The following is a 9916-nucleotide window of genomic DNA, read 5'->3' as shown; positions in this document are numbered from 1 at the left end:
CAACCCTATCCAAACTCAGCCGCCATCTCACTCCAGCCTACTAACAAAAGTTCAAAACACCAAACACAAAAGTTACGCGCTAACTTTCAACATGTTCATTAGTTGCCAAAAGTTGTATAACTATTTTGTTAATTGTATAGTTGTATATGACTCGGATAATAAATTGTATGGGAGTAGGCGCGAAGCGTACAAAATAAATAATAAAATAAATATTATATATTTTAAACAAAGTTTTTTATTTGGTCCTGTGGTACACCTCATCTGGTATAATGTCTGGTATTGAATGTGTTCCTCTAGTTATTAAATAACTTGTAATGTATACAGGGTGGCCCAGAAGTTCACGTTCAAAATGAAAAATTGAATAGAGGGGCTCATTAGCTATTAGAAACACCCCCATGTATGTTCAGCGATTATTTACGGTTTAGGAGAATGACGATTCAAAAGTGTAACTATGTTACCTAAGATATTTTTGAATTTGAAATAATACACAAACCATAAACAATAAATTCATTTTTTATTTAATCAACAACTACCTCCGAACACCAAGTAGAACTACCCTCCGCTCCCGCGCTTCCATACAAAAATTGACACCATACATTTTTGTATGGACTTAAAACGCTGGGAAAGGAGCCTAGTTCTGTACCATACAAAATCATACATTTCATGAATTGGAAAGTTCTAAGTCTACTAATGCCGTATCATAATTGGGTTCCATACAAATTGCAGATTATATACCATACAAACTTAGCGTTAAATACACAAGTGATATTGTGGGTGGGAATTTTTGTACGAACATATATATAAACTCACGCCTTTTCCCCACCGGGGTAAGCAGAGACTATGGAATTCCCTTTGCTTCGATCCTGACACTTCTCATTCATCAATCGTTTCATACACGCACGCCGGTTCAGAGTAGATCGTACTGAACCTTTTCTAAAGACATCTCCAATTTGGTCAATGTACGTCCTTCTAGGTCTTCCTCTGCCAGCCTTACTAACCTTTGATGTTTTTGCGAATTTTGTAAGGTAGGAAGATAAGCAAACATTTGACCACAATCTCATCTGATGGTAAATACAGCTCTGCCTACCCTTCAGGGACTCAGGCGTGATGTTGTTTTAAATCAACCACTACCACTAGTTACACTTTGTGTTCGTTAAAATTATTATCGAAAAAGAGAACTATTTATCCCGGAAATAATATAATAATATAAAGGAGTCGCCCGCCATACTGTGAATGTGGTCACCCAGATCAAACCATATCTCACATAGTGAACGAGTGCCCTCTGCACCGGTTCCCAGGTGGTATAGCCGAGCTGCATTGTGTGACGGATGCGGCAGAGACTTGGTTAGGGGAGCTTCAGCTGGATATATGATCCACGCAGGATATTTTATTTTTGTCTGCCATACGCAATAATAATAGTAATCTTTGGAACACAAATCGAGGGGGTGCACAACTTTTTTACATATAAATGCATTATAAATCACTCGATAATCGATATACACGTGTTAAACGCCTACCATGCCAGTGATAGCATTTGAGAACCACTGTCCCGGGCCATAACAGGAGAGCGTTGCCTTGTGAGTGACCAGTTAATATTTCAGACTTATAAAATTCATAACTCACTGTGGCGGCCTTAGGCCCGCCACTGAGTACAGTCATGAGCAATATCATGTACCCACTTTAGAACCCTGTCGCACTGTCATACTTGACATTTAATGGGACTTACGGTTCAATTTGTCAAAAATTTAACATGACATGGTATCAAAGTGTATACGTATTAGTACTCGTGACCGTACACTGCTGTGTCACAAAGGTCAACGTCACAAAAATGGCCATGTCACATTGTCACAAAAATAGCTACAATGTCACAAAAATAGCTACAATGTCACACAAATAGCTATAATGTCACAAAAATAGCTACAATGTCACAAAGATAGCTACAATGTCACAAAGATAGCTACAATGTCACAAAAATAGCTACAATGTCACAAAAATAGCTACAATGTCACAAAGATCGCCATGACATAAACAAGGATAGTTTGTGCGCAAATTATAAAAGTTTTCATAATGGAAAATATTGAAAATATATTTTTATTAATATCACAACATCGAATAAGTCAGTGACGTTACAATGAGGTACTTTCCAAGCTACGTTCACCAAAACAATTGTGATATTTGCCTACCTATTTTCTGAATAATCGGATACATACTTATTCCAAAATACAATATAATGGCAGCAGAATATATAAAAATAATAATTGTTACTTGATATTTGGATCACATTATCTATATAATTATGTTGCTACCTATATTGCTTCTCTTTATTTTCATCACAATAATAATGAGTAGAAGATAATTAAAACACATAATAACGGGTTCTTACCGCGTTTAAATGGGGATATGAGACTCCCGATATTTCGACAATGTTGCAAGTGCCATGATCACGGGATGACTGATGAGATTGGAGTGGAGTAGGTAGATCCATAATTTTCTACGGGCAGACATATCTGTCTACCCTCTTTCTTTGCCGCTTGTTTATGTTTTTGATATCGGAATGTTCGGAACCATCTGAACTCGCACCAAACTCACTACGACAAACCGCACTCACTGTGTCCTCACGTTTTTTCACCACATTAGGCCGTTTCAAGCTTTTTACAACACCTACTACTGGATTCCACATGGTCGATAATTAGTTAATTATGATAATAACCGCGTAAACTTAAAACAATGTATGAGTAGAAGATGTAATTGTGCCTGGTTGTAATAAAAAGGCTCATCATTTATACCCGAAAACAAAGATAAAAGATGCATGTCTGTGATATTGGAAGGTTAAACGAAACAAAAACTGTACAGCGCCATCTGTATTTATTTTTAGGAACGTACCCTGAAAAGTTCCTCATAACAAATTGTTACAAAATTCAAGGTTTTTTTTAAGTATACAACAGAAATTTTCATATTTTTTGCGGTTTGTACAGTCATGAGCAATATAATGTACCCACTTTAGGACTCTGTCGCACTAGCATATTTGACATTTAGTGAGACTTACAGTTCAATTTGTCAAAAAGTTAATGTGACATGGTACCAAAGTGTATACATATTAATGCTCGTGACCGTACAGTATTGATATGCATCACTGTAAATAACTTTTAGTTTGACGGTATCACCTTTGACCGAGACCGGGTTCTAACATTTGACCGAGTCACCTCACGATAATGGCGCACGGGGTAAGGAATTGTGCCAAAATCATTGCAATGGCACGGTCATAACGAAGTTAACAATTACAGTCCTTAAAAACCCGACATTACACGCAATGATGGTCTTTCCAATCGAAGTTCCCCAAACACACGATAGATTTAAAGTGATAATTACCTACTTTCTCATTGCTGGGGTACATAATTGTTCAAAAATGAAATGTTACGGCAGAAGCATATATAAAACTAATTGTTGCTTCATATTTGAATCACATTTTGTATAGAATGATGTTGCTACCTATATTGCTTCTCTTTATTTTGATCAGAATAAGGGTGGAAGTTGTAATTGTACTTTGGTGTAATAAAAAGGGTCATCATTTATACTCAAAAACAAAGATAAAAGATGCATAATATGTCTGTTACCCATGAAATTAGAAGTTTAAACGAAGAAAAAACTTAACAACGCCATCTATCGTGTTTTTGGGGAACGCCGATTGGAAAATCCCTCATTGTTTGGAATTATTATCAACAATAGCGTCAGAATAATTTATGTCACATTGTCAACAAGTGTGTTGGATTTGTCACATAGTCGACATGACACGGGCTAAGTATGACAATGTCAACATGTCACAACTGATTTGTCACATAGTCGACATGACACGGGCTAAGTATGACAATGTCAAAGTGTCACAAGTGATTTGTCACATAGTCGACATGACAGAGGCTAAGTATGACAATGTCAACATGTCACAAGTGATTTTACAGTCGACATGCCACGGGCTAAGTATGACAATGTCAACGTGTCACAAGTGATTTGTGACATGTCACAAGTGACGAGGTTGTGACAGGTCACAAGTGACGAAATTGTGACAAGTCACTAGGAGGATGGCTTGGCGACGCCGACGAGTGCGGGGCGCACGCAGCGTTCGTGCAATTTATAACCAACTTTGCTCACCGCCACCACTGTGCCCGCTTCCGCGCCTTCAACCTCCTGAAATAACAAAAGGTGACGATTAAACAATAAACTTTTAAAATCTATAGATATGTATACAAGGTTTTAAGTTTACGCGGTTATTGGTGCTAATTCCTGTAAATACCATCTAATTTTATTTTAAGTTATATCTGTCATTTTCTTATCCGCCGAAAAGGAAAGGGACGGATAATCGACAAGCATGAAATTTATGGAACACGCGTCAATTTTAAGCACAAATCTAAACAAACCGTGTAAAAATTTTACATCCGTCAATAACCCGACACAGTTAAGTAGACAGCACGTCAAACGGATTGCATACCAGCGACGTACCTTTTGATTCGCCCGGGTTATTCATTCATTTACTCATTCTTCCTAAAATTAAGAGCTTTGAATCATCCGTCCCTTTCCTTTTCGACGGATATGAAAATGACGGATATAACTTAAAATAAAATTAGGCGGTGTCTGCTGGAATCGGGGCCATTATCATAATTAAAACACATAATAACGGGTTCTTACCGCGTTTAAAGTAGGGATATGAGACTCCCGATATTTCGACACTGTTGCAAGTGCCATGATCACGGGATGACTGATGAGATTGGAGTGGAGTAGGTAGATCCATAATATTGCACAGATATGTCTGCTCGTAGAAGATTCGTTCTTATATATATGTATGTACGTTCTTTTTTTTTTAAATATAGAAGCATAGACAAGCTGTTTAATTTGTATTGGGTGTTTAAGCTCGCCAACAAACTGTTTTGCAGTTTGGCGAAACATGATTTTTGTATAATATAATAAATAGAAAAAAAACCTATTTATTACCTATTTTTTTTCAGATTCAGATTCTTTATTTGCATAGAACATTGGTGTTACTGGTTTTTTACCTATCTATATATTTAATCTATTTATTTACCTTATAGACACAATCGACTCGCAAAGAAGAAGAAGAAAAAGATAGACACAATCCATCTGTCGGATTTAACGACACGCTCTACTAACCTGTTGGAATAGCGCTTCGTGCAGGTTGGGGTCGAACTTCTCACGCAGCGGCGACACGGCCACCAATCCGTGTCGACTGAACACCTGCAGGTAAAACATTGTCATGGTCAGCGTTGTATAGAATAGAAATAATTTATTATAAAAGGACGCCACACACAAAACAAAAACTTTACAAAAAGGTTATTATAAAGTTAGTGATTATTTAGAAGATATGAATGCATGGGATTAACTGTCTGAGAACTGATATTAGGCAGCTAAATTACTCAATTGTATACCAATATTTTACGTTTATTTTTATTTTTTTAAAGAACGTCTAGGGCCCTGTGCCGAGGTTTTTCTTGCAGCTTCTTTTCCCCGGCTATACAGGTTGTGAGAAGCTGCAGTAGTTTTAGGCGGATGAGACGTTCGTTATGTAAAAATTGACGATTCAAAGTGTAAATATGTTACCTACTGAATAAAGATATTTTTAATTTTGAAACAAAAGACAACAACATCATATCAAATTTCCACTAAAACAATTACAAAAAAGCAAGACGGATGTTTGTGGAAATGATCATAAGGTGGTGGTGGACGTCCTGAGATAAAAGGGCCTCACTCAGCACAAGTCGCGGCGTGAACCACGACGCTGGTGTTATGTGGACCCTATTGGGTGACGCACGAACATCGTGTTCCATAAACATGTGTTAATGGTGTTGTGGTCATACGCGGAAATATGTACAAAACGAGAATATCGGAAAACCGAATTCATTCAGTGGCGGACCCAACTAGTTGGCCAGCTATTTCTGCCCACATGCAACAGATGGCGCCACATTCAATAATGCAGTCTTGAAGCAGTCGTGAAACGCGATATCGAAGTTTACACAGCGCGACGTATATATACAACTTCCAACACAACACTGTTGGATCGTCGATCCCTAGTCACACTACCAACTTGTGGCTAGCGGGGTACTATGCTCTGTTCGGTACCACGAAAACATCCTTTGGCACCTATCACGTCGGTCTAACAGATAGTTCGGTGAGGTGTGGGTAGTTCATGTTACGTTATATTGTGTGTGTATGTATGTGTGAAACTGTGTGAAGTATGTGTAAAAATGTGTGAAGTGTGTGTAAAATTATGTGAAGTGTGTGTAAAAGTATGTGAAGTGTGTGGGTTTTTTTATGTCTGTGTATCATTCGAGCGCGATGCCATGTGGTTACCTGCGTGAGCTGAGCGCGCGTGAGCCGCACGCCGTCGTGCAGCTGGCGCAGGGCGGCAGCGGCGCCGCCCGCCTCGCCCGCGCCGCCCTCAGACAGCTCCGTCTCGGGAACCGACTCTGCCGCCGCGGCCAGCGTGTCCGCCACCTTTGGGGGCAAAAATTATATTAAATTTATCCACTCTAAGGGGGCTTGTGAGATAAATGTCCGACCTCATCAACTCTTAGTGTCTGAAGCCTGTTTCTGTCAGGGAGCTCACAAAACACTGTTTCTATGAATATGTCACATAAACTCTCTTTATTTTTCACTTTCCTTCCACCGTCTGCAATTGGAATACCATTGTATCTTCCATTGTATTTTTTTTTTGGGTCTTGGATTAGTGTCTTTATTTTTTTTTCCATTGTATTTAATTTTATTTGTAATACAAACCGGACTTAAAAAATAGAAAGGAAAACATGAAACAGTAGGAGTAGCGTCCTGTGCTGGGAGGTTTTTCTGGCCACGTCTTTCCCTCAGCGATACAGCTTCCGATGTAGTAGTAGTTTTACAGCTAGTTATGTAATATATGTAATGTATTTTTTTTTTAATTTTTGTCTTTTGTCTAGTCTACCTTGAGCGGCGGTAGTACTCACATCTAGGAGGTCCTTGCAGAAGCTCTGTATGGCGAAGGCCTTCGCGTCCTCCACCTGCTTCATCATGCGGCGCCGCGTGTTCTCGCCGTCCGCCAGCGCTCGCTTGTACTTGTCCTGAAAGCATTTCATGAGTGGCATAAGGTGAAGGTGTAGAGCTGGCAGAGGAAGACCTAGAAGGACGTACATTGTATCCACAGAATAGAAGAAAGAGATAGGAAAAGCCTTACGCTTTTGTATGAAAACTGCTTTCGCCGGTTCAAACCCACTCTCTTTTACAACTCCTGCAAACAGATAACTACGATAGCTCTACTGCTTCTCAAATTCACAGCCACTTTACCAACAAAGTATATTTTACATTGACCATTTGGGGATGTCCAAAAGGTTCAGTACAATCTATTCTGATCCGGCGTGCGTGTATGAAACGATTGATGAATGTGGAGGAAGCAAGAGAAGTGTGTCAGGATCGAAGCAAATGAAATTTCATAGTCTCTGCTCAACCCGATTGGAAATATTATTATTATTTATTAAGTACACTAGCAGCATAAGCTGATGCGTGTACATCACTGCACTTGGGTTTTTGTTTTTTTATAATGTTCGTCAAGTCTATTCTTAAATGAGTTCACTGATGGTGCACTGATCACTGACTCTGGAAGCTTGTTCCATGAGCCCACTACGCGGTTGGGGAGAAAATGTTTTCTGGGGTTGCTTGCACATGGATCTTGTACAGTTTCAGTGAGTGCTCAATTGTGCTCAGTGCTTAATTGTTTAATGTTGTAGTGCCCTTGTAGTATTTTATAAACTTCTATGAGATCATTGGCGTGAGTTTATGTATGTATGTATGATTTCTACAAAGTACGACTCACGTCTAAGTCTTTGGCCTGTTGTCTGACGGCAGTAAGCTCGGTGGTGAGCTCCTCAATCTTCTTGTGGCACTCCTCAACAGTGGCGGGCAGGGGGGGCGCCTTCTCTCCCTCCGTGTCCGCTCGCTGCTCCTCTGTGCTGTAGTGGACTGTGCTTCTGGAAATTAGAGGGGGCTGGTCTACAATTTTTTTTATTAATTCATTTTGTTTTTTTTTATCCAATTTTTTTCAAGGCTTGAGCCACTCTTGTTGATTATGCCAGAATGAATGGCCATATCTAGTATTTTATCATTACAAAACGAATTAGTCTAAAAAAATAGTTAGTTATTAGTTTGAATTTACAGTCACTTTTAAAATTCATGCACTTTTCATTATCATGCATGAATCTTTCAAAGAAAAACACGAGACACGAAATACGAGAGGCATTTTTTTATTTTAATACACTCTTCCCTTCAATGATCATATCACCAAAAGATCAAATGAACAAAGAAGTGCAACAAAGGATATTGTTGGGATGGAAAAGATACTGGTCTCTCAGAGAAATAATGAAGGACAGTTACTTTCCCATGCACTCGAAAGCAAAAATCTTCAACTCTTGCATTCTGCCTTGTCTATCGTATGGATGTCAAACATGGTCTCTTACGAAAGTTCAAGCCAAAAAAATTCAAGTTTGTCAGAACAGTATGGAGAGGAGCATCCTAAGTTAGAAGAAAAGACAGAGTGAGACTGACCGATATAAGGAAAAAGACGAAGGTCAAAGACATAACAGAACACATAAGAAAAATCAAATGGCATTGGACTGGACATATGATGCGAGAAAAAATTGAGAAATGGACAAAAGACGTAACCGAGTGGTACCCCAGATATGGAACAAGAAAGAGAGGAAGACCAATTAAGAGATGGGAAGAAGAAATAAAAAATACAGCAGGAAATATGTGGAGAAGGCTGGCGAGAGACAGGGATAAGTGGAAAGAGCTGGAGGAGGCCTTTGTCAAAAGACAAATGGATGAAGAGCATAATTAAACACATCTTTTTTTTATATTAAGTATAAGCTAATAAAAAAAAAAAAAAATTGCACAATAAGTTCATAATAAAAGCTATATCTATCTATCTATCTTCCCTTCAATGTTGCTATGCCCATGTTATAGTTCCTATACCTATGTAATACCCCATTGTCACATGGAATGCAATAAATAATTGAGAATTGAGAAAGTGACTATAAATTAGATAGTGAACTTGTATAACATAGACAAGAATGGAGAATGATACACCGACAAGAGCCTCCAACACCGACTTTAACCTTTCAAATGCCGGAACACAGATCTGTATCTCGGCAGATAAGAGGTTAATGATGATGATAAGTTAGTTACCTAGTTACTTTTTAATTTAAATTCACGTTTGGATCAAACACAATTGATATCTTGAGGTTTTCAGGAAGAATATCAAAATCAAGAATTAAAAAAAAAACAAGCTAGCTCATCAAGGAATATTATCTAAACGAACACTAGAATCAGAAGTTAAGATATATTTATCAGAACTATACTATAATAGATCAGGTATTTAGCAATAAATGACTGAAATTATTCATATTTATTTAAGAAAAAGTATACATAAATCATCAAAAAACTCATAAAAATCAAATATTACATCAGCTTTTGAATTTGGAAAATTAACATCGATTTCGCTTTTGAGAAACTTTGTGCTTTGTTCAGAGGCATAAAATTTCGATTTCGTAACCAAAATGAGTTTTTTAAGTTTAAAAAGACGATTATTATAGGTTATAATGTAAAGATAAGTTGCGCAATGTTCACCTGTACACACTGCTTCGTAGATTCCTGAGAGTGGAGTCTGTCACGTATTTGGCCAGCCTACCCACCGAATACACCTTCAACGAAGCCATTATGTTAGCAAAATTATAATTTCTAAAGATTTTTGAAACAAAATCGCTGAAAGAGGTTATGCCAAGAATTCTTATCTGTCAATTTTTGTGCAGTAGACAAAGTTCAAAACTTTTTTCAACATTTAGTTAGGCTTTTTTCGTAAAATCTGTATAATAATTAAAATTAAAGG

At 37.9% G+C, this 9916-nt stretch overlaps 1 protein-coding gene across 2 annotated transcripts; it reads right to left on the bottom strand.

Annotated features, from left to right (window-relative positions):
* Window positions 1-495: 495 nt before the first annotated feature.
* Window positions 496-9851, bottom strand: LOC126378977 (grpE protein homolog, mitochondrial). Of its 2 annotated transcripts, none has more exons than XM_050027543.1 (6): window positions 9658-9851; window positions 7850-8000; window positions 6987-7100; window positions 6358-6501; window positions 5161-5244; window positions 496-4182 (listed from the first exon to the last, which is right to left on the bottom strand). In XM_050027543.1, exons 1-6 carry the CDS (start codon window positions 9744-9746, stop codon window positions 4069-4071), a joined length of 696 nt encoding a protein of 231 aa, XP_049883500.1. In that variant the 5' UTR covers window positions 9747-9851; the 3' UTR covers window positions 496-4068. The 2 variants fall into 2 exon arrangements, with proteins under 2 accessions (XP_049883500.1, XP_049883498.1); XM_050027541.1 differs by having other exon boundaries at window positions 7850-8003; window positions 9658-9850.
* Window positions 9852-9916: the final 65 nt, after the last annotated feature.

The sequence above is a fragment of the Pectinophora gossypiella genome, chromosome 27 (genome assembly GCF_024362695.1).
Source record: "Pectinophora gossypiella chromosome 27, ilPecGoss1.1, whole genome shotgun sequence".
NCBI lineage: Eukaryota > Metazoa > Arthropoda > Insecta > Lepidoptera > Gelechiidae > Pectinophora > Pectinophora gossypiella.
Note: the sequence above shows the minus strand (reverse complement) of the source record. Positions and strands in the feature narration are given on the sequence as shown.